We start from the raw sequence: 24,648 nt of genomic DNA, 5'->3' as shown, positions 1-24,648 counted from the left end.
GTGGGGGGGGGTGTCGGTACGAGTGTGTTGGCATGTCTGATGCGGAAGGCTCAGCTAAGGAGGAGGTGGAGCAGATGATTGTGGTGTCTCCGTCGGCAACGCCAACTCATGATTGGATGGACATGTGGAATGTTTTAAATGCAAATGTGACCTTATTACATAAGAGATTGGACAAAGCAGAGTCCAGGGAAAAAGCAGGGAGTCAATCCATGGCTTCGGCTGGGTCACCGGGCCCTTCTGGGTCTCAGAAACGTCCCCTATCCCAAATAGCAGACACTGATACCGACACGGATTCTGACTCCAGTGTCGACTACGATGAGGCGAGGTTACACCCAAGGGTGGCCAAAAGTATTCATTATATGATTGTTGCAATAAAAGATGTTTTGCATATCACAGATGACCCCTCGGTCCCTGACACGAGGGTGCGCATGTATAAGGAAAAGAAACCTGAGGTAACCTTTCCCCCATCCCATGAGCTGAACGAGTTATTTGAAAAAGCTTGGGAAACTCCAGATAAAAAACTGCAGATTCCCAAGAGGATTCTTATGGCGTATCCTTTCCCTGCACAGGACAGGGTACGTTGGGAATCCTCACCCAGGGTGGACAAGGCTTTAACACGCCTGTCCAAGAAAGTGGCGCTACCGTCGGCGGACACGGCAGCCCTCAAGGATGCTGCGGATCGCAGACAGGAAACTACTTAAAGTCTATTTATGCGCATACCGGTGCTTTGCTCAAACCGGCAATAGCATCGGCATGGGTGTGTAGTGCAGTTGCAGCTTGGACAGATACCTTGTCAGCTGACCTTGATACCCTAGATAGGGATACCATTTTATTGACCTTAGGCCACATTAAAGACGCAGTCTTATATATGAGGGACGCTCAAAGAGACGTTGGGCTGCTGGGTTCGAGAGCCAACGCCATGGCGATTTCTGCTAGGCGAGCCCTGTGGACCCGCCAATGGACGGGTGATGCCGACTCAAAGAAGCATATGGAGGTTTTGCCATACAAAGGTGAAGTTTTATTTGGGGAAGGTCTCGCGGACCTGGTTGCCACAGCTACCGCGGGTAAATCTACCTTTTTGCCTTTTGTTGAGCTTTGGTATAAACCCCATGGTCCTTACGGAGTCCCCAGCATCCTCTAGGACGTAAGAGAAAATACGATTTTAAACCTACCGGTAAATCTTTTTCTCCTAGTCCGTAGAGGATGCTGGGCGCCCGTCCCAGTGCGGAAAAAATCTGCAAGGCTTGTATATAGTTGTTGCTTACATAAGGGTTATGTTACAGTTGAGATCAGTCTTTAGCTGATACTGTTTTTGTTCATACTGTTAACTGGTTGCGTATATTCCAGGTTATACGGTGTGGATGGTGTGAGCTGGTATGAATCTTGCCCTTAGATTAACAAAATCCTTTCCTCGTATTGTCCATCTCCTCTGGGCACAGTTTCTCTAACTGAGGTCTGGAGGAGGGGCATAGAGGGAGGAGCCAGTGCACACCCATTCTAAAGTTCTTCATAGTGCCCATGTCTCCTGCGGAGCCCGTCTATACCCTATGGTCCTTACGGAGTCCCCAGCATCCTCTACGGACTAGGAGAAAAAAAATTTACCGGTAGGTTTAAAATCTTATTTCTCTAACGTCCTAGTGGATGCTGGGAACTCCGAAAGGACCATGGGGAATAGCGGGCTCCGAAGGAGGCTGGGCACTCTAGAAAGATTTATGACCACCTGGTGTGCACTGGCTCCTCCCACTATGACCCTCCTCCAAGCCTCAGTTGGATCTTGTGCCCGGCCGAGGTTGGATGCACACTAGGGGCTCTCCTGAGCCTCTAGAAAGAAAGTATAGAATTAGGTTTTTTATTTTCAGTGAGACCTGCTGGCAACAGGCTCACTGCAGCGAGGGACTAAGGGGAGAAGAAGCGATCTCGCCTGCTTGCAGCCGGATTGGGCTTCTTAGGCTACTGGACACCATTAGCTCCAGAGGGATCGACCGCAGGCCCAGTCCTTGGTGTTCGGTCCCGGAGCCGCGCCGCCGTCCCCCTTACAGAGCCAGAAGCAAGAAGAGGTCCGGAAAATCGGCGGCAGAAGACATCAGTCTTCACCAAGGTAGCGCACAGCACTGCAGCTGTGCGCCATTGCTCCTCATACACACTTCACACTCCGGTCACTGAGGGTGCAGGGCGCTTGGGGGGGGCGCCCTGAGCAGCAATAAAAACACCTTGGCTGGCAAAAATACCACAATATATAGCCCCAGAGGCTATATATGTGGTAAATACCCCTGCCAGAATCCAGAAAAAAGCGGGAGAATAGGCCGCGGAAAAGGGGCGGAGCTATCTCCCTCAGACACACTGGCGCCATTTTCTCTTCACAGTGCAGCTGGAAGAAAGCTCCCCAGGCTCTCCCCTGTAGTTTGCAGGCTCAAAGGGTTAAAAAGAGAGGGGGGGCACTAAATTTAGGCGCAATATTGTATATACAAGCAGCTATTGGGGAAAATTCACTCAGTTATAGTGTTAATCCCCACATTATATAGCGCTCTGGTGTGTGCTGGCATACTCTCTCTCTGTCTCCCCAAAGGGCTTTGTGGGGTCCTGTCCTCAGTCAGAGCATTCCCTGTGTGTGTGCGGTGTGTCGGTACAGCTGTGTCGACATGTTTGAGGAGGAGGCTTATATAGTGACGGAGCAGATGCCGATAAATGTGATGTCGCCCCCTGTGGGGCCGACACCAGAGTGGATGGTTAGGTGAAAGGTATTAACCGACAGTGTCAACTCCTTACATAAAAGGGTGGATGACGTAACAGCTGTGGGACAGCCGGCTTCTCAGCCCGCGCCTGCCCAGGCGTCTCAAAGGCCATCAGGGGCTAAAAAACGCCCGCTCATTCAGATGGCAGACACAGATGTCGACACGGAGTCTGACTCCAGTGTCGTCAAGGTTGAGACATATACACAATCCACTAGGAACTTCCGTGACTTGATCCCGGCAATAAAAAATGTGTTACACATTTCTGACATTAACCTCTAAAAATGGGTTTTTATGTTTGGGGAGAAAAAGCAGGCAGTGTTTTGTTCCCCCATCAGATGAATGAATGAAGTGTGTGAGAAGCGTGGGTTCCCCCTGATAAGAAACTGGTAATTTCAAAAAAGTTACTGATGGCGTACCTTTTCCCGCCAGAGGATAAGTTACGCTGGGAGATATCCCCTAGGGTGGATAAGGCGCTCACACGGTTGTCAAAATAGGTGGCACTGCCGTTTTAGGAACGGCCACTTTGAAGGTACCTGTTGATAAAAAGCAGGAGGCTATCCTGAAGTCTGTTTTACACACTCAGGTACTAGACTGAAACCTGCAGAGCGTGCTGCTGCAGCGTGGTCGGTGACCCTGTCAAACATACTAGTTTGCTAACATGAGAACATATTAAAGACGTCGTCTTATATATGAGGGATGCACAGAGGGATATTTTGCCGACTGGCATCCAAAATGAATGTAATGTCCATTCTGTCAGGAGGGTATTAGAGACCTGTCACTGGACAGGTGATGCTGACTTTAAAAGGCGCATAGAGATTCTGCCTTATAAGGGTGAGGAATTATTTGGGGATGGTCTCTGGGACCTCGTATCCGCAGCAACAGCTGGGAAGAAATATTTTTACCTCAGTTTTCCTCACAGACTAAGAAAGCACTGTATTATCAGGTACAGTCCTTTCGGCTTCAGAAAAGCAAGCGGGTCAAAGGCGCTTCCTTTCTGTACAGAGACAAGGGAAGAGGGAAAAAGCTGCACCAGTCAGCCTGTTCCCAGAATCATAATTCTTCTCTCGCTTCCTCTGAGTCCACAGCATGACGCGGGGGCTCCACAGGTGTAGCCAGGTACGGTGGGGGGCCGTCTCAAAAATTTCAGCGATCAGTGGGCTCGCTCACAGGTGGATCCCTGTTTCATTCAAGTAGTATTTCAAGGGTACAAGCTGGAATTCGAGATGTCTTCCCCCCGCCGTTTCCTCAAATATGCCTTGCCGACAACTCCCTCAGGCAGGGAGGCTGTGCTAGAGGCAATTAATAAGCTGTATTCCCATCAGGTAATACTTAAGGTGCCCCTACTTCAACAAGGACGGGGTTACTATTCCACACGGTTTGGGGTACCGAAACCGCATGGTTCGGTGTGACCCTTTTTTTTTTTATATTTAAAATCCTTGAACACATACATAAAAAAATTCAAGTTCAAGATGGAATCGCCCAGGGCGGTTATTGCAAGCCTGGACGAGGGGGATTACATGGTATCCCGGGACATCAAGGATGCTTACCTGCATGTCCCCATTTACTATCCTCGCCAGGAGTACCTCAGATTTGTGGTACAGGATTACCATTACCAAGTCCAGACTCTGCCGTTTGGACTGTACATGGCACCGAGGGTGTTACCAAGGTAATGGCCGGAATGATGATACTCCTTCGAAAAAGGGGAGTTTTTAATGATCCCGTACTTGGACAATCTCCTTATAAGGGCGAGGTCCAAGGAGCAGTTGCTAGTCGGGGTAGCACTATTTTGGAAAGTGCTACAACAGCACGGTTGGATTCTAAACAGTCCAAAGACACAGCTGTTTCCTACGACACGTCTACTGTTCCTGGGGATGGTTCTGGACACAGACCAGAAATAAGTGTTTCTCCCGGAGGAGAAAGCCATGGAGCTGTCATCTCTAGTCAGAGACCTCCTGAAGCCAAAACAGTTATCGGTGCATCATTGCACGCGAGTCCTGGGAAAAATGATAGCTTCCTACGAAGCAATCCCATTCGGCAGGTTCCATGCAAGAACTTTTCAGGGGGACCTGTTGGACAGGTGATCCGGATCACATCTTCAGATGCATCGGCTGATAACCCTGTCTCCAAGGACCAGGGTATCTCTACTGTAGTGGCTGCAGAGTGCCCATCTTCAAGAGGGCCGCAGGTTCGACATACAGGACTAGGTCCTAGTGACCATGGATGCCAGCCTTTGAGGCTGGGGGGCAGTCACACAGGGAAGAAGCTTCCAGGGACTTTGGTCAAGTCAGGTGACTTCCCTACATAAATATTTTGGAACTGAGGGCCATTTACAATGCCCTGAGTCAGGCAAGGCCTCTGCTTCAAAAGGCCGGTCCTGATCCAATCAGACAACATCACGGCAGTCGCCCATGTAAACCAACAGGGCGGCACAAGAAGCAGGATGGCGATGGCAGAAGCCACAAGGATTCTCCGATGGGCGGAAAATCATGTGTTAGCACTGTCAGCCGTGTTCATTCTCGGAGTGGACAACTGGGAAGCAGATCTTCTCAGCAGACACGACTTCCACCCGAGAGAGTGGGGACTTCATCCAGAAGTCTTCCAAAGGATTGTACACCATTGGGAAAGGCCACAGGTGGACATGAAGGCGTCCCGCCTCAACAAAAAGCTATAAAAGATATTGCGCCAGGTCAAGGGACCTTCAGGCGATAGCTGTGGACGCTCTGGTAACACCGTGGGTGTACCAGTCGGTTTATGTGTTCCCCCCTCTGCCTCTCATACCAAAGGTACTGAGAATAATAAGAAGGCGAGGAGTAAGAACGATACTCGTGGTTCCGGATTGGCCGAGAAGAGCCTGGTACCCAGAACTTCAAGAAATTATATCAGAGGACCCATGGCCTCTGCCGCTCAGACAGGACCTGCTGCAGCAGGGGCCCTGTCTGTTCCAAGACTTACCGCGGCTACGTTTTGATGGCATGGCGGTTGAACGCCGGATCCTAAAGGAAAAGGGCATTCCGGAGGAAGTCATTCCTACGCTGATTCAAGCCAGGAAAGATGTAACTGCAAAACATTATCACCGCATATGGCGGAAATATGTTGCTTGGTGTGAGGCCACAAAAGGCCCCAACAGAGGAATTTCAACTAGGTCGATTTCTGCATTTCCTACAAGCAGGAGTGTCTATGGGCCTAAAATTAGGCTCCATTAAGATACAGATCTCGGCTCTGTCGATTTTCTTCCAGAAAGAATTAACTTCAGTTCCTGAAGTTCAGACATTGTAAAAGGAGTGCTGCATATTCAGCCCCCGGTTGTGCCTCCAGTGGCACCTTGGGATCTCAACGTGGTGTTGAGTTTCTTAAAATCACATTGGTTTGAACCACTAAAAACCGTGGATCTAAAATATCTCACGCGGAAAGTGGTCATGTTATTGACCTTGGCTTCGGCCAGGCGTGTATCAGAATTGGCGGCTTTGTCATATAAAAGTCCTTATCTGATTTTCCATATGGAGAGGGCAGAATTGAGGACTCGTCCCCAGTTTCTCCCTAAGGTGGTATCAGTTTTTCACTTGAACCAACCTATTGTGGGGCCTGCGGCTACTAGGGACTTGGAGGATTCCAAGTTACTGGACGTAGTCAGGGCCTTGAAAAATTATGTTTCCAGGACGGCTAGAGTCAAGAAAATTGACTCGCTATTTATCCTGTATGGGTGCCAACAGACTGGGTGCTCCTGCTTCTAAGCAGACTATCGCTCGCTGGATCTGTGACACGATTCAGCAGGCGCATTCTGCGGCTGGACTGCCGCATCCTAAATCAGTGAAAGCCCATTCCACAGGGAAGGTGGGCTCATCTTGGGCGGCTGCCCGAGAGGTCTCGGCTTTACAACTTTGCCGAGCTGTTACTTGGTCAGGGGCAAACACATTTACAAAATTCTACAAATTTGATACCCTGGCTGAGGAGGACCTTGAGTTCTCTCATTCGGTGCTGCAGAGTCATCCGCACTCTCCCGCCCGTTTGGGAGCTTTGGTATAATCCCCATGGTCCTTTCGGAGTTCCCAGCATCCACTAGGACGTTAGAGAAAATAAGATTTTACTCACCGGTAAATCTATTTCTCGTAGTCCGTAGTGGATGCTGGGCGCCCATCCCAAGTGCGGATTGTCTGCAATACTGGTAAATAGTTATTGCTAACTAAAGGGTTATTGTTGAGCCATCTGTTGAGAGGCTCAGTTGTTTTCATACTGTCAAACTGGATATAGTATCACGAGTTGTACGGTGTGATTGGTGTGGCTGGTATGAGTCTTACCCGGGATTCAAAATCCTTCCTTATTATGTCAGCTCGTCTGGGCACAGTGTCCTAACTGAGGCTTGGAGGAGGGTCATAGTGGGAGGAGCCAGTGCACACCAGGTGGTCATAAATCTTTCTAGAGTGCCCAGCCTCCTTCGGAGCCCGCTATTCCCCATGGTCCTTTCGGAGTTCCCAGCATCCACTACGGACTACGAGAAATAGATTTACCGGTGAGTAAAATCTTATTTTTTTTTTGAGCAGTGTATATTAATATTATAACGTTGACAGCAGGGATGTAGTATGGTATGCCAGCGGCCGGAATCCCAACCGCCAGTATACCGAGAGCTGGGCGAGCGCAAATGAGACCCTTGCGGGCTTGCACTCTCCACGCTACATGCTTTCTATTCTCCCTCCAGGGGGGTCGTGGACCCCCAAAAGGGAGAAAAGGTGTCGGTATGCCAGGTGTCAGGATTCCGGCACCAGTATACTGTGCGCCGGGATCCCAACAGCCGGCAAACTGAAGACCACCCGACAGCAGAGACTGAGAACATTTATTAACAGTATTCTCATAAGTAGTAAGGCTTATTCACAGTAATAAAAACACTGTACTTATTCATTGCTATTGCCCATGACGATTAATTGAGGCATTACATCAGTGGCACATTAAGATAGCATTTATTAGCACCTTTATATCTAATAAAGTATGTGGACAAGATAAGAGGGGAACACTAACCAGCAATTAAAAATTGTAAATTCATATTCTCAGGATGGGACAATAACGCTCATTGATCTATTTTGACCAATATTGAACCTACAAACAGAACATTGCACTCTGTGAATTCTAACTAAATTATATGTGAATAAAGGAGTACACGAGAGACACATTATTGTATTGGAGGAATTTCTTTGAAACACTCTAAAAGGGCGCAGTAAATAATATTGGAAGTTACAGTACTCAGAAAATGACAATTTATTAATACAATGCCAATACATGGAGCACAGCGTGTGATTTGAACTTTATATGTTACACTTTGTCTTTTCACTTGTCATTGGTTTTAATATTTCACAGTTATAGGCCTTTTAAAGAAAAATATAATAAAGGTTATATTTTAATATGTTTAGCAATTTATGCATGTGTGCCACTACAAGACCAATTCTTTTCTCTTTTTTCTGAATATTATATTATATAATGCATTATACTTTTCTTAAAGTCTGTAACTAAAGTCCTCTTTTCCGCTGCCTTATTCTAGACGCAACATGTTTTGGAAGTCTTGGTCACAAGCTAATTCTAACTTAAACCTAGGTCAAGCTTTGAAAACTTCCAAGTTCTATCTGAGATTCAGTCTTGTCACCCCAAATTCTAACAACTTAACTGTATGAATGTCATTTTTATATACTGGTATACTGTTGGGGAACCCTGATTGTTCCATTAACTAACTCTCTGTTGGCTCAACTTCTTACCTCAACTCCCTTCCTCACATTCAGACTGTGCCCTCATTGTAGGCAGCACTGTCATTACTTGTACCAGAGTTTCCCAAACTCCGCCATTACAATCCAGGTCTTAAGGATGTCCATTCTTGAGCACAGTTGACTTAATTAGTACCTCAGCCAATTTGATTTAACCATCTGAACTGAAGCATGGATATCCTTAAAACCTGGATATGATCATGGCTGAGTTTGAGGAGCTCAGACGTATACAAATATTTTGTGGACAGGTCACTGAATTCCACAAGATGAGCATAGTCACCTACTGAAATGTCCTGTGCTGCTGTGAACATTCTGATCTTCTGATTGGATACAGGTTGTTCCAACACTCATGCAGCATAATGTGAAGTGATGGAATTGGAAAGTCAGTCCTCTACATGGCCTTCAGTTGCAAGTTACCTCTAGGTTCCAACAAAGCATCAGTTAAAGTCCGCATATATAATGTTTGCCCGGGTCATTGCAGTGCTTTTTAATATACAATAAGCTTGCATCATATTTTGATACATGTTAATTTAAAATGAACACTTTAACATGAACACTGTCTTCCTCCTTACAGTTCGGCTATGGCATGTGAGGATACGACCTTACACCCAGCGGCGCTAGCCAGGCAGAGCTCCTGCGCAGCAGGGATGTCACTTGACTTTGAGCCAAAGCAGGAATACACGTTTGTTGAAAATCTGCAAGACCGATACAAGTGTGCAAGCTGCCATCTGGTTCTTCACAATCCTCACCAAACAGGATGTGGTCACCGATTCTGTGAGAAATGTGTTTTATGCCTGAAGTGAGTGTTACCAGGAATATCTGTCTCTCTTGTACATTATAATATGTGTCTTTACAGGTAGCACTTTTACACTGGTGCATTTGGTAACATCTCTCTTAAATCCCTGCAATATAAACTATCTCTGCCCATATTTATTAAAGTTAAAGGGGTGCACATATTGTTTTTTATTTTTATTTTGTGTCTACACTCTTCCACTCCCCAGACAATAAAACTGCAGGAGATTCCGCTTTTATAAAATGGCATGGTCTAGATCCCGGAACAGCGGCCACTAGGTGCTGCGACCATTGAATTAGCCCTGACACAGTCGCCACAACCTTGAAAATGTCCCAGTTATAATGCTCATAATTTGTTCTGGTAACAGTGCAAGACGTCATCCATGATACATGTCACACATAATGCTTCATGTATGCTACTGTCATCATCTTTACATGACTGATGGGTATAAGCACATACATCTGCAGTAATTCTATAATAAACAGAATAAGAGGTGTAAAGTACTGGCCTCCTAGTAAGCAGTGCAGCCACATAATGAGGGGTGCATTTATGAAAGCTTGGAAGTAGGTGAAAGTGTCTGTTAAATACGGTATGATAACTATTGCTCTTGTTTTCAAAATTCTGCAAGTAGAAAGATGCAGGCTTAGCGAGGAGAATGACTGCGTCTGGGTTTTTAAAAATAATAAAGTCAAAACTAGGCTGAATGTGTGTGTGATCTTCCTTTACCAACCTCAGTCCATGTATTGGTCATATCGATGTTTGAGCACAGGTGAATAAATCCAAATAACTGAGGTACTGACTAAGGGCCTAATTCAGACTTGACCGCAGCAGCAAAATCTTTCTCTAATGGGCAAAACCATGTGCACTGCAGGTGGGGCAGATATGACGTGCAGAGAGTGTTAGATATGGGTGGGTTATATTGTTTCTTTGCAGGGTAAATACTGGACAGTTTTATTTTTACACTGCAATTTAAATTAAATTTTGAACACACCCCACCCAAATCTAACTCTCTGCACATGTTATTTATCAAGGGGCAGACTAGATGGGCCAAGTGGTTCTTACCTGCCTTCAAATTCTATGTTTCTATATCTTCCCCAACTGCACTGCACATGGATGTGCCCATTAGAGAAAAATGTGCTCAAGTATGGCTATCCTGTGAGTTTTTTAGAAGTGGAGATGTTACCCATAGTAACCAATCAGATTCTAGCTACTATCTTCTAGAAGCAGCTAGATAAATGTTAACGGAAATCAGACTGGTTGCTATTCGCAACATCTCCACTTCTAAAAAAACTCACAGCTTAGTAAATATACCCCTTAGTGTGCCTTGAGGACCATGGTTGGGAACTCCTGCTATAGAGTCCTCTTTGAGAAGGTGAAGATGACTATGGCCAATAAATAAATAATCAGTTCTGCAGTTACTCAAATAAGGATGGGAATAGAAGGTATAGTTTTTGACGCTATCATGGAGGAGTTTGGTGGTCATGAAAAACCTTTCACATCCACCGTCCCTAATGAGGGGAAGACCTAATTGCACCTACAGAGGAATCCAAAACTAGGTCAAGTGTCACACTCAATCTTTTCAAGTGAGCCAGAAAGGAAAGCCAACTGACCCTGATTCGGTGCATAAAGGGTAATGAAAGTGTACATTTGGTTAAATTGCTTGCTCTTTACAAGAATAATCCTGCCATCACCTAATGGGTTGAACATCCCTGAGCTCAACTGGACATGTTTCCCCGATTAAATTGCTACCGCCCTTTGAATTCATTTGATTTATTTTATTTTATTGGGGTAACAGCCATAATATGAAGTAGGGAAGTTCAGATTGCAGAAGAATGCAGCTGTTGATTTTTTCAAAATGTGTTTGCATAAAACATCTATTAGAGGTATCCATAGTACATCTATCTTCTTGGATAGAAGAATGATGGTGAAGGTCCAGCTGATTGAAGGAAGGTTACTTTTAATTTGTCTTCATTCTTGTCCATCACATAAGCAAGCCACCCTTTCTTGTTATACACATTTATTTGTGTCAACTGGAGGTAAAAATTTTAACAAAGTGTGTTGATTTGACATGGAATGACCCTTATGTGAAAGTTCATATTGAAAAGCTAGGATTAGCAATTTGTCATTATCCTGGATTCGATGTTCAAGATCTTGAAGATCCTGTTTAGTTGACATAGCCTCGAGCTACCAGAGAATCTCACCAAATGCCCTGTTCATCGTGAGTATTGGAGGACAGATAGAAGATGTGTTACTAATTAGAGATTGGGAAGAAGATTGGTCTTCAGATGTAGATTGGCCTTTTTTGGCAAAAAAAGACACCCTATGCTTGCAGAGTTGCACGGAACCTGGTGGCTCACTCGTAGTGTGGAATATTGAGGCTACATGTATGAGGACAGAACTGTGTGAACTAACTTCCTTACATTAGCCTGATGAGGTCTGCTACTTTGATAGTAATGTACAGCATTACGCTGTATCTATGTTAATCACAGTATTAAAATGTAAATGTGACTAATATCCTTTATAAACATTTTCTGTGCAGTGAATTGTATGAAATTCCGCAGTGTCCTATAGACAAGGAAACCATTAAACCACAAGAAGTAAGTGAAACAAGTGCCTTTATGCAAAAGCAACTTTTGCTGTAATAAACCACACTGACATCTTTTGAACGTGTCTTCTGTATGTTTAATTTAGTGTAGATATTAAGAAGTACAGTATGTAGTGGTGAGATTTTAATCGTCATTAAACAGATTCAATTCTTCATTATGGTTAAACCATTTTGTATTTTGACATTGACTGATGATTTAGCGAACCATTTGAGTAAGGGCCAGTGGTATCACCCAAACTTGATATACTGTAACTTTAAATATTTTTGCCAGATGTACTAAGCCAGAGGTTCTCAAACTCGGTCCTCGGGAGCCCACACAGTGCATGTTTTGCAGGTAACCCAGCAGGTGCACAGGTGTATTAATTACTCACTGACACATTTTAAAAGGTCCACAGGTGGAGCTAATTATTTCACTTGCGATTCTGTGAGGAGACCTGCAAAACATGCACTGTGTGGGCCCCCGAGGACCGAGTTTGAGAACCTCTGTACTAAGCCTTCAAAGTGATAAAATGGAGAGTACACATATCTCAGTGGCAGGTGTTGGAGGCTTCCTGAACATAATACCGTAATCACAGTAGTTTTTGCAACTTAATACAGTACAATATAACCGAAGATGGTTATATCCAAGCTACATATTGTATTATGGGGAATAGTAAAAATATTGATGTCCTTCTTAAAATTACATTCCAGATATTTAAGGACAATTGCTGTAAACGAGAAGTCCTAAATTTGCTGGTGTATTGCAGAAATGCTCCTGACTGTGATGTGAAAGTGACACTGGGAAGGTTCCAGGTAAGTGATTTTATCACCTGAATATACTTAAATAACAATTGACCCCCAACATTTTTACATATGAACCATGAATGTTGTACGTCAGTGATTTCCCAAACTAGAGGCCACCAGACTCTTGTAGGGGTGCCTCGGGTTGGTGGACAATTACCAAATTTGTGGTCATAGTCACAGGCAAAAGTGCTATTGTCTGACAATCATAAAATGTGGACAATCAGAAGAATAACAAGTAGCCACAATTTACTAAAATTTTAGATTTTTTCTAGATGTATTAATAAAAAACTTTCATCCTAAGGGTGCTGTGAAAATAATGTTGACTCTAGGGCTCCATGATTCAAGAAAGTTTGGGAACCACTGTTGTATGTTATGAATTGTTAATTCTACCCAAAGCAAGACATTTATTGTTGCGAGAACATTACTTACCTGTGCTCTGTAAACCTGGCCAGCCTTATTTTGGGGGAGTTAATGGGGAAGGGACCTTGACAACTGCGATATTACTGCGAACTGGCCGATCTGAGCTAGAGAGATGATGCTCTGGAAGCCCTTTCTAATCAACCAGTCTCAACATTTTCAGTGGTACTAGCCTTTAACAGTAATAATTTGTTGTTATCCTAATATTGCACAGTAACTCTGTTTAGTACTGTAGGTAAATGAGTGTCACCACACTCAACTAAAGACAGCTTAAGCTCCTCCCATGGGTGTAGTACGGTATGCCGACGCTCGGGCTCCCGGCGACCAGCATACCGGCGCCGGGAGCCCTACCTCCGGCATACCGACAGCGTGGCGAGCACAAAGGAGCCCCTTGCGGGCACGGTGGCGCGCTACGTGCGCCACACTATTTTATTCTCCCTCCAGGGGGGTCGTGGACCCCACGAGGGAGAATAGTTGTCGGTATGCAGGGTGTCGGGATTCCGGCGCCGGTATACTGTGCGCCGGTATCCCGACATTCGGCATACAGAAGACCACCCCCTCACACAACTTTATCCTGATTAAGGGGGTAATTCAGACCTGATTGTAGCAGCACATTTGTTAACAGTTGTCCAAAACCATGTGCACTGCAGGAGTGGCAGATATAACATGTGCAGAGAGAGTTAGATTTGGGTGGGGTGTGTTCAAACGGAAATCTAAATTGCAGTGTAAAAATAAAGCAGCCAGTATTTACTCTGCACAGAAACAAAATAACCCATCCAAATCTAACACTCTCTGCCAATGTTATATCTGCCACACCTGCAGTGCACATGGGGGGTAATTCCAAGTTGATCGCAGCAGGAATTTAGGGGGTCATTCCGAGTTGTTCGCTCGGTAAATTTAATGGCATCGCAGCGATTTTCCGCTTAGTGCGCATGCGCAATGTTCGCACTGCGACTGCGCCAAGTAAATTTGCTATGAAGTTAGGTATTTTACTCACGGCTTTTTCTTCGTTCAGTCGATCGTAATGTGATTGACAGGAAGTGGGTGTTTCTGGGCGGAAACAGGCCGTTTTATGGGCGTGTGGGAAAAAACGCTACAGTTTCTGGGAAAAACGCGGGAGTGGCAGGAGAAACGGAGGAGTGGCTGGGCGAACGCTGGGTGTGTTTGTGACGTCAAACCAGGAACGACAAGCTCTGAACTGATCGCAGATGCCGAGTAAGTCTGGAGCTACTCAGAAACTGCACAGAGATGTCTTTTCGCAATATTGCGAATCTTTCGTTCGCAATTTTACTATGCTAAGATTCACTCCCAGTAGGCGTAGGCTTAGCGTGTGCAAAGCTGCTAAAAACGGCTTGCGAGCGAACAACTCGGAATGACCCCCTTAGTTAGCAACTGGGCAAAACCATGTGCACTGCAGGGGAGGCAGATATAACATGTGCAGAGAGAGTTAGATTTGGGTGGGTTATTTTATTTCTGTACAGGGTAAATCCTGGCTGCTTTATTTTTACACTGCAAATTAGATTGCAGATTGAATACACCACACCCAAATCTAACTCTCTCTGCACATGTTAAATCTGCCTCCCCTGCAGTGCACATGGTTCTGCCCAGTTGCTAACTAAATTCCTGCTGCGATCAACTTGGAATTACCCCCATGGTTTTGCCCAACTGCTAACAATTTTGCTGGTACGATCAGGTCTGAATTACCCCCTAAATCTGATACTGATTAAAAAATCAAAGCCTGAGACTGCAGTCACTTGAGCTGCTGTAACATCGCTGTCCCAGTCCCTATATATAGGTCTACCAATGCACACAGAACAATTCTGCAGACCTGTTAATCACTGTCTGTTCAAATTGTGAAGCAACTCCCTCCTAAGCAAACAACATAGAGGATGTATTCAAACCGTGTTATTTAATCACAGGATCATCTTGCCCAGTGTTTGTATGAAACGATCACCTGCAGCAACTCAGGATGTCACGACAAGGTGTTCAAAAAAGACTTGGAGACTCACTTAACAACACAGTGTGGACTGAGAGACGAAACCTGCATTTACTGCAGCAAAAGCATGGCCTTGATTGATCTGCAGGTAATACAAGAAAACGATACAACATTGTTTTCCATTCTGAAGCTTGTGGATCTCTGAAACTATAAATATGTCCTCTCTTAACCATCCTTTTTGTGCCATATGGCGAGAGATGCATGACGTGACTTTAATGCTCTGCCACAGGTAGCGATTCTCAATCTATGGCCAGGATGCAATGAAGTCTGAGTTCGGTGGCTCGGTGGCCGCTTGGGATGCCTGCTGAACTCAGATTTTTTTTTTTTTTTTACAGGGGCAATTATGTACACGGCTAAACCATTCCTTGTACATGGTTTCCCCTTTAAAAAACAGTCCTACGTCTTAATTTAGCATCAGTTGCATCATAGCTACATGCAAAGTCATTTATAATGTACCGGCTGCTTAGGATTACTTTTTTTTTTTTTTTTGAGTATAAAGCACAGCAGGCAATTTCTGTATTTTCCAGGTTAGTGTCCAAGTTGCACACCAGTGCTGCATGCAGTGTCAGTGTCCAGAGGAATCGTCCATTCTGCTTTTGTTGAATTAGTGATGCAACTAAGATGCATATTTGGTACAAAGGTGTATGGCGGGATGCATAGCGCAGCTTAGTTGCATAATGCACGGTGCGCCAAACGGGCAATTTGATAATAGGTTAGCGTGAACACATCTGTAGATCTGCCGAGTCAGCCATTTAAAACAGGACAAACAAAATACACATAGTTGTAATAGTGTCCCACATGCCTATATGTTAATATTTTAGGACTTACATTGCCACAGAAATGGAGATCCATTCAGGATCTTTTACAGATGTAGCCATGCCTATCTTTGCTGCGATGCAGCATGCTGAAACACGGCTTGCTGCATGGCACGCCAGGCTGAGACTATTCGCAGACGACGATCGCTCCAATAATTCCTAATTAATGGAGTGTTTGCCGGCTGCAAATAGTCACAGCCTGGCACGCCATGCAGCATGCTGCATCACAGCAAGAGGAGCATGGCTAAATCTGTATATTAGGAGTTTTCCAACCAGAGGGCTTTAATTTGGAGCATTTTGCCTAATCTGCTAATTTACTAATTTCTTTTCCCACCCCGCCCCCAATAATGAGTAGTCAATTAAACTGTTTATCAGTGCTCTGGAGGAAATACTCAGCGAGCAAATCAGAGTCTACACCATTATCACCATCTAATAATTTAGGGGTCTACAGTATTTACTAAGCCTTGGATGGAGATAAAGTCGCTGGAGATAAAGTACCAGCCAATCGGCTCCTAACTGCCATGTTACAGGCTGTGTATGAAAAATGACAGTTAGGAGCCGATTGGCTGGTCCTTTATCTCCAGCGACTTTATCTCCATCCAAGGCTTAGTAACTAGACTCCTTAGATTCTTTTATTTTATATTTTCAAAACTTTCTCTGGTTTACACATAAAAGGACTATGGGCTAGATGCATCATCGCTTAGATAGTGATAAAATGGGGAGTGAAAAAGTACCAGCCAATCAGGTCCTAACTGTCATCTCACAGGCCCTGTTTGAAAAAATGTCAGTTAGGAGCTGATTGGCTGGTACTTTTTCACTCCCCATTTTATCACTTTCCAAGCGATGATGCATCTGGCCCTGTATGTGTAATCCATGTTGCATGTATGTCCACAGCGTGTGCACAGACACTATGCGAGGGAGGGAGAAGGCTTCCTACATAGCGCTAGAGCTGGTGGGCAACATTTGCGACAAGCTGCTGTGCGGGGTGGGGTTAGGTTATTGTGTATATGACAGGCTACTGTACAAGGGAGGTTATATGTGACAGGCTGCTTCCCAAGGGTTGGGGTGGGGGGGTTAGGTTTACTGGAAGTATGACAGGCTACTGTACATGGGGGGTTATACAGGTTGAGTATCCCTTATCCAAAATGCTTGGGACCAGAAGTATTTTGGATATCGGATATTCTCTTACGTCCTAGAGGATGCTGGGGACTCCAAAAGGACCATTGGGTATAGACGGGATCCGCAGGAGCTTGGGCACACTGAAAAGACTTAAGACTGGGTGTGAACTGGCTCCTCCCTCTATGCCCCTCCTCCAGACCTCAGTTAGACTTTGTGCCCAGGACTGACTGGACACTCACAGGGGAGCTCTCCTGAGTTTCTCTGGAAAATACTTTTTGTTAGGTTTTTTATTTTAAGGGAGACCTGCTGGCTACAGGCTCCCTGCAGCGTGGGAGTGAGGGGGGAGAAGCAGACCTACTTCTGTGAGTTTCAAGGCTCTGCTTCTCGGCTACTGGACACCATTAGCTCCAGAGGGTTCGATCACTTGGTGCGCCTAGCTGCTTGTTCCCGGAGCCACACCGTCTCCCCCTCACAGAAGCCAGAAGTCGGGTGAGTATGTGAAGAACAGAAGACTTCAGGGCGGCAGAAGAATTTGGTGACCAGGTACAGCGCAGCAGAGACGCTGCGCTCCACGCTCCCACACACATCAGGCACTCGCAGGGTGCAGGGCGCTGGGGGGGGGGGCACCCTGGGCAGCAGGTCACTGGGGTCCGGAAAGAGCCGGCAGAGACATTTTCGGTGCCTCGGCACCGTTCATCGGCCCCCGCCGGCATTTTTGAATCAGGCGCGCTGAAGCCCGCCGGGAAGGGGCGGAGCTTAGCGCGTGGCTCACGGCGCCATCTTCCTCTGCTCCACGCGGCAAGAAGGAGACGCTGGGCCGGACCTCCATCGCTCCCCGCAAGTAACGGGGAGATTTCTCAGGGGGGGGGCGCATTGTTTGGTGCATTAGTTACGAAATCTAGCAGTGCTGGAATTATATATCCCCTATAGGGATATATAGGTGCTGGGGTGTGAGCTGGCATACTCCCTCTGGGTCTCTCTCTCTGGGCTTCTCTGTAGGCCTGTCCCCTGGTGAGGCATTTTGTGTGTGTCGCAGTGTCGATCAAACGTGTCGACATGTCGGAGGCTGAATGTGATTCCCCGGAGGAGGTGGTAGGGGGTGAAGTTGTGGGTCTGGATTTGGGTCTGTTGGCGCAGCCGACACCTGATTTACTCACGTTATTAACTACAATCAATACGAATGTAGCTTAGTTGTCTAAGAGGTTAGATAAGTCTGAGTCACAGACGCAGGTGTGGAAAAAGTCCACAGAGGAGGCTTTATCTCAGGTACAGACCCCATCGGGCTCGCAGAAGCGGACGTTTACTCAGGTGGCAGATACGGATACCGACTCAGACTCTGACTCTGAGGTCGATTTTTCTGAGGCGGCTTTGCATCCGCGGTTAGTAAAGAGTATTCAGTACATGATTGTGGCTATAAAGGATGTTTTTCACATTTCTGATGAACCTGCGGTGCAAGAAACAAGGATTTGTTTGTTCAAAGGGAAAAAACCTGAAGTAAAATTTCCCCCCTCTCATGAAATTAATACTCTTTGTGAAAAAGCTTGGGAGTCGCCGGATAAGAAATGGCAGATTCCCAAGAGGATTTACATGGCGTATCCTTTCCCCTCTGATGATGATAGGGAAAAATGGGAGTCGTCTCCAAATGTTGACAAAGCTTTATCTCGTTTGTCTAAGAAGGTGGCGCTTCCGTCTCCGGACAGGGCAGCTCTCAAGGATCCTGCGGATCGCAAGCTGGAGACGTCTCTGACAGGCGCTTTGCTTAGATCTGCAGTGGCGTCGGTATGGGTGAGTAGTGCTATTGCTAAATGGGCCGAAAATTTAGCCACTGACATGGATACCCTTGATAAAGATAATGTTCTTCTGACTCTTGGTTATATCAAGGACGCTGCAGATTACCTGAAGGATGCGGCGAGGGATGTCTGTCTTTTGGGATCAAGAGCCAATGCCATGTCAATATCGGCCAGGAGGGCGTTGTGGATCCATCAATGGAATGCTGATGCCGACTCCAAGAAAGCTATGGAAGCTTTACCCTTCAAAGGTAATGTCTTGTTTGGGGATGGCTTGGCAGACCTGGTCTCTACCGCAACAGCGGGTAAGTCCTCTTTTCTTCCCTATGTTCCCACGCAGCACAAAAAGGCACCACATCAGCAGATGCAGTCCTTTCGTCCTAACAAATACAGGCGTGGAAAGAGTTCGTCCTTCCTCGCTTCCAAGGGTAAAGGAAGGGGTAGGAAGTCGCCTGCCGTGTCAGGCGCCCAGGACCAAAAGTCCTCCCCTGCCTCTACCAAGTCCACCGCATGACGTTGGGGCTTCCCTGGGGGAGTCCGGACCGGTGGGGGGCCGTCTCCGAGTCTTCAGTCAGGTCTGGGTTCGTTCAGGCCTCGATCCTTGGGTCCTCGAGATTGTATCTCAAGGTTACAAGCTGGAGTTTCGGGAGGTGCCCCCCCACCGGTTTTTCGTTTCGTCCTTACCAGCGTCTCTTCCGGACAGGGAGCTGGTGTCAGCGATACAAAAATTGTGTCATCAGAGGGTAATTGTTCCAGTTCCCCCGTCACAGCGGGGGGGAGGGGTTCTACTCGAGCCTATTTGTAGTGCCGAAACCGGACGGTTCGGTCAGACCAATTCTGAATCTAAAATCCCTCAATCCATACTTGAAAGTTTTCAAATACAAGATGGAATCTCTTCGAGCTGTGATTTCCAGTCTAGAAGAGGGGGATTGTATGGCGTCAGTAGACATAAAGGATGCCTACTTACACGTCCCGATATATCCTTCGCATCAGGCCTTCCTCAGGTTTGCGATACAGGACTCTCATTACCAATTTCAAACGTTGCCGTTTGGCCTTTCCATGGCCCCGAGAGTGTTCACCAAGGTTATGGCGGAAATGATGGTTCTCCTTCGCAGGCAAGGGATTTCAGTTATCCCGTACTTGGACGATCTCCTGATAAAGGTGAGGTCCAGGTAACGGTTGCTAAGGAGTGTGGACTTGGTGCTGTCGGTACTTCAACAGCACGGTTGGCTGCTAAATTTACCAAAATCTCAGTTGCTTCCGACCACTCGGCTGTCCTTTCTGGGCATGGTCCTCGACACGGAATTACAGAGAGTTTTTCTTCCTCAAGAAAAGGCTCTAGAACTGCAGTTGTTGGTCAGGGAACTTCTGTAGCCGAAGACTGTGTCCATCCATCAATGTACACGAGTGCTGGGGAAGATGGTGGCGACGTACGAAGCCATTCCGTTCGGCAGGTTTCATGCCCGGGTTTTCCAGTGGGACTTGCTGAGCAAATGGTCCTGGTCTCACCTGCACATGCACCGGAAGATAAGTCTATCTCCCAGGGCCAGGATTTCCCTCCTGTGGTGGCTACAAGGGCCTCACCTTCTAGGGGGCCGCCGGTTCGGTATCCTGGATTGGGTACTTCTGACAACAGATGCGAGTCTCCGGGGCTGGGGTGCAGTTACCCAAGGCAGGAACTTCCAAGGAAGATGGTCGTTCCAGGAAGCGGGTCTCCACATAAATGTTCTCGAGTTAAAAGCCATTTACAATGGCCTGCTACAGGCAAGAAGCCTTCTTCAGGGTCGACCTGTCCTGGTACAGTCAGACAACGTCACAGCGGTGGCACATATCAACCGTCAAGGCGGCACAAGGAGCAGAGCGGCAATGGCGGAGGCCACAAGAATCCTTCGCTGGGCGGAACAACACCTGAGCGCCCTGTCAGCAGTCTTCCTTTCTGGGAGTGGACAACTGGGAAGCAGACTTCCTCAGCAGACACGATCTCCATCCGGGAGAGTGGGCTCTTCATCAAGAGGTGTTTGCAGACGTGACAAAGTGTTGGGGACTCCCTCTGATAGACATGGGGGCGTCTCGTCTCAACAAGAAGCTTCCGAATTATTGTTCCAGGTCAAGGGACCCCCAAGCCAGTGCGGTGGACGCCCTAGTGTCTCCGTGGGTATTCAAGTAGGTGTATGTGTTCCCTCCACTTCCTCTTATTCCAAAGGTGCTGGGGATCATTCGGCGAACAAGGGTTCAGGCGATTCTCGTAGTTCCAGATTGGCCAAGAAGGGCCTGGTATCCGGACCTTCAGGAATTGTTAGTGGAAGATCCTTGGCCGCTTCCTCTAAGAGAGGACCTGTTGCTGCAGGGCCCATGCGTGTTTCCAGACTTACCGCGGCTGCGTTTGACGGCAAGTTGAGCGCCAGATCTTAGCTCGTAAAGGTATTCCACGAGAGGTTATACCTACTCTCCTCATGGCTAGGAAGGAAGTTACGGCGAAGCATTATCACCGTATTTGGAAGAAGTATGTTTCCTGGTGTGAGTTTCGGAAGGCTCCTGCGGAAAAATTTAATTTGGGGCGGTTTCTCCACTTTTTGCAGGCTGGTGTGGATGCAGGCCTGAATTTGGGCTCCATCAAGGTGCAGATTTCGGCATTGTCTATTTTCTTTCAAAAGGAACTGGCTGCTCTCCCAGAGGTTCAGACGTTCGTGAAAGGAGTTTTGCATATCAATCCTCCATTTGTGCCTCCTGTGGCTCCATGGGATCTGGACGTGGTCTTGCAGTTTCTCATGTCTGCCTGGTTTGAGCCTTTGCGTAAGGTTGAGTTGAAGTTTCTCACGTGGAAGGTTGTCATGTTGTTGGCACTGGCGTCTGCCAGGCGGGTGTCTGAGTTGGCGGCCTTATCTCATAAAAGTCCGTATTTGGTCTTTCATTCGGATAGGGCAGAATTGAGGACTCGTCAACAATTTTTACCAAAGGTGGTCTCCTCGTTTCACATTAATCAACCTATTGTGGTACCGGTGGCCACGGATGCTGGGACTGTTCCAAGGTCTCTGGATGTGGTAAGGGCGTTGAAGATCTATGTCGCCCGTACGGCGGTGGCTAGGAAGACTGAGGCACTGTTTGTCCTGTACGCTTCCAACAAGATTGGTCATCCTGCTTCCAAACAGACTATTGCACGCTGGATTTGTAGTACGATTCAGCAGGCTCATTCTTCGGCCGGATTACCGGTGCCGAAGTCGGTGAAAGCCCATTCTACCAGGAAGGTGGGCTCGTCTTGGGCGGCTGCCCAGTGCGTCTCGGCTTTACAGCTCTGCCGAGCGGCTACTTGGTCGGGTTCAAACACGTTTGCCAAGTTCTACAAGTTTGATACCCTGGCTGATGAGGACCTTGAGTTTGCTCAGTCGGTGCTGCAGAGTCGTCCGCACTCTCCCGCCCGGTCTGGAGCTTTGGTATAAACCCCATGGTCCTTTTGGAGTCCCCAGCATCCTCTAGGACGTAAGAGAAAATAGGATTTTGGTACTTACCGGTAAATCCTTTTCTCCTAGTCCGTAAAGGATGCTGGGCGCCCATCCCAGTGCGGACTGTTCTTGCAATGTTCTTTGTCGGTTCACTTGGTTTGTGTTTATGGTTTCAGCTTGTTGCTGTTGGTTTTGCATACTGTTCTCTGGTTTGCTGTTACTCCGGTTATACGGTATGGTTGTGGTGTGGGCTGGTATGTCTGTAGCCCTTAGTTTTCACAAAAATCCTTTCCTCGAAATGTCCGTCTCTCCTGGGCACAGTTCCTATAACTGAGGTCTGGAGGAGGGGCATAGAGGGAGGAGCCAGTTCACACCCAGTCTTAAGTCTTTTCAGTGTGCCCAAGCTCCTGCGGATCCCGTCTATACCCCATGGTCCTTTTGGAGTCCCCAGCATCCTCTACGGACTAGGAGAAAAGGATTTACCGGTAAGTACCAAAATCCTATTTTTCCGTATTTTGGAATAATTGCATACTATAATGAGATATCGTGGCGAAGGGACCCAAGTCTAAGCACAGAATGCATTTATGTTTCATATACACCTTATACACACAGCCTGAAGGTCATTTTAGCCAATATTTTTAATAACTTTGTGCATTAAACAAATGAATTGTGTGAATGTACACACACTTTATGTTTCATATACACCTTATACACACAGCCTGAAGGTCATTTAATACAATATTTTTAACAACTTTGTGTATTAAACAAAGTTTGTGTACATTGAGGCATCAGAAAACAAAGGTTTCACTATCTCACTCTCACTCAAAAAAGTCCGTATTTCGGAATATTCCGTATTTCAGAATATTTGGATAAGGGATACTCAACATGTATATGACAGGCTGCTTCCCAGGGTTTGGGGGGTGTAGGTTTATGTATGACAAGGTCCTGTGCAGGGGGTTTATATGTGACAGGCTGCTTCCTGGGAGTGTGTGGGGTGGGGAGAGGGGGGGGGGGGGGGTAGTGTAGGTTTACCTTGACAAGCTGCTGTGCAGGGGGGTTATATGAAACGGGCTGCTTCCTGGGAGAGTGTGTGTGTGTGAGGGGGGGGGGGGGGGGGGGTTTGTTATGTATGAAAAGCTGCTGTACGGGGTGGGGATATGCCTGAGAAACTGTTATGCAGAAGTGATGTCATACAGTCTGTGAAATTTTATTTATTTAGTTTAATAAGTAGTAGACTGGGTCTGCCAATTTCTTTAATGTCAGAATCATTCAGTTTGAGAGTTGGCTGGTCTGAAGAAAAAATTGGTTTAGCATAAAATTAACACTTCATGATCTTGTTGGACAGATAATCTTTTCTTTGGATAATACATATGTGGCCAACTTTAGATTACTAGAGAGTTAAATGAGGAAAAAAGAAAATTAACAGAATAAATTGGGGGAACTATAAAAATAACAGAGTGTTATGTCTCATCTACAGTATACTGCGTCTTACAGTTCTCATTTAGCTATTAGTAATATTAGATAAGGGATCTCTGGCAATATGCAAAACTTTTATAAAATGTCCCTACAGAAAGAATTAGCTACTTCCTATTTACTAGAACTCTGACGTGAAACATTGGGACTTATTGCACAGCAAAAATCTCAGGTCTTCCTACTTGTATTAATTAAATCTAATTACATGGATGCCATTGGATGCTAGCTACTGTACCACATTCTCTGCTTTATAAGTGACTCTCAGTTTAAGCTTATATTTGGTTTTGTATCTCTGGTAAAGATACTCATTAACACATATGAGAGATTTCCACACACCATGCATTGTGTTATGGGGATATTTGTTTCATTAAGTTCATTATGATTATGATCTTTGCACTTTTCTTTCAGATACATGTAAGAAATTACTGTCCGTTATATCCAGTCCCGTGTCCAAACAACTGCAGTAATACATGTCCTAGAGATAAGGTAAAGTATTCTAATGTTTTCAGAGATGTAAGGGCACTGCTGGCATATTACCATGGTGACCACTATGGCTTGGGGCAGTACAGAAAGCCATCCCCTTTCATGAGGTGCTGGGGTGCTTCATTAGCCTGGCTGCAGAGCTGTGGGACCGGATGGAGAGATGGGTGCTGCAGGAGTGCTTACTGTGGGAGTTGTTCCCCACAGAGCTTGTGGACAGAGAAGTCCTATTTTGGGGTGAGGAAAGCTCCGCACGTGTGTACCCTTATAAGGGTACAGGCTCTATGCGGCCACAGAGCCCCAAGCCTGCCCTGGACTGTACTTTAGCTGTCGTGTTGGTGTTTTTCCTTTGCCAGATGGAATCCTTGCAACATCTGGGATTCAGGTTGCAGCTTTGGGAGATCTTGCATTATGGGACCTATCAGGCGGGAATACATACCTTTTACCGGCCGTCCAAGATCCCG

At 46.4% G+C, this 24,648-nt stretch overlaps 1 protein-coding gene across 1 annotated transcript in view; it reads left to right on the top strand.

Annotated features, from left to right (window-relative positions):
* TRAF5 (TNF receptor associated factor 5) overlaps nt 1-24,648 on the top strand; it is a 192,559-nt gene that overhangs the window by 114,877 nt on the left and 53,034 nt on the right. Inside the window, exons 2-6 of the mRNA XM_063918266.1 lie at nt 9,051-9,275; nt 11,809-11,866; nt 12,565-12,666; nt 14,994-15,158; nt 24,113-24,190. Coding sequence (XP_063774336.1) covers nt 9,058-9,275; nt 11,809-11,866; nt 12,565-12,666; nt 14,994-15,158; nt 24,113-24,190 — 621 coding nt within the window. The 5' untranslated portion in view covers nt 9,051-9,057. The remainder of the gene's footprint in view (nt 1-9,050; nt 9,276-11,808; nt 11,867-12,564; nt 12,667-14,993; nt 15,159-24,112; nt 24,191-24,648) is intronic.

Source organism: Pseudophryne corroboree, chromosome 4, assembly GCF_028390025.1.
Source record: "Pseudophryne corroboree isolate aPseCor3 chromosome 4, aPseCor3.hap2, whole genome shotgun sequence".
NCBI lineage: Eukaryota > Metazoa > Chordata > Amphibia > Anura > Myobatrachidae > Pseudophryne > Pseudophryne corroboree.
The sequence above is the reverse complement of the archived record's forward strand: the minus strand, read 5'-3'. Positions and strand labels throughout refer to the sequence as shown.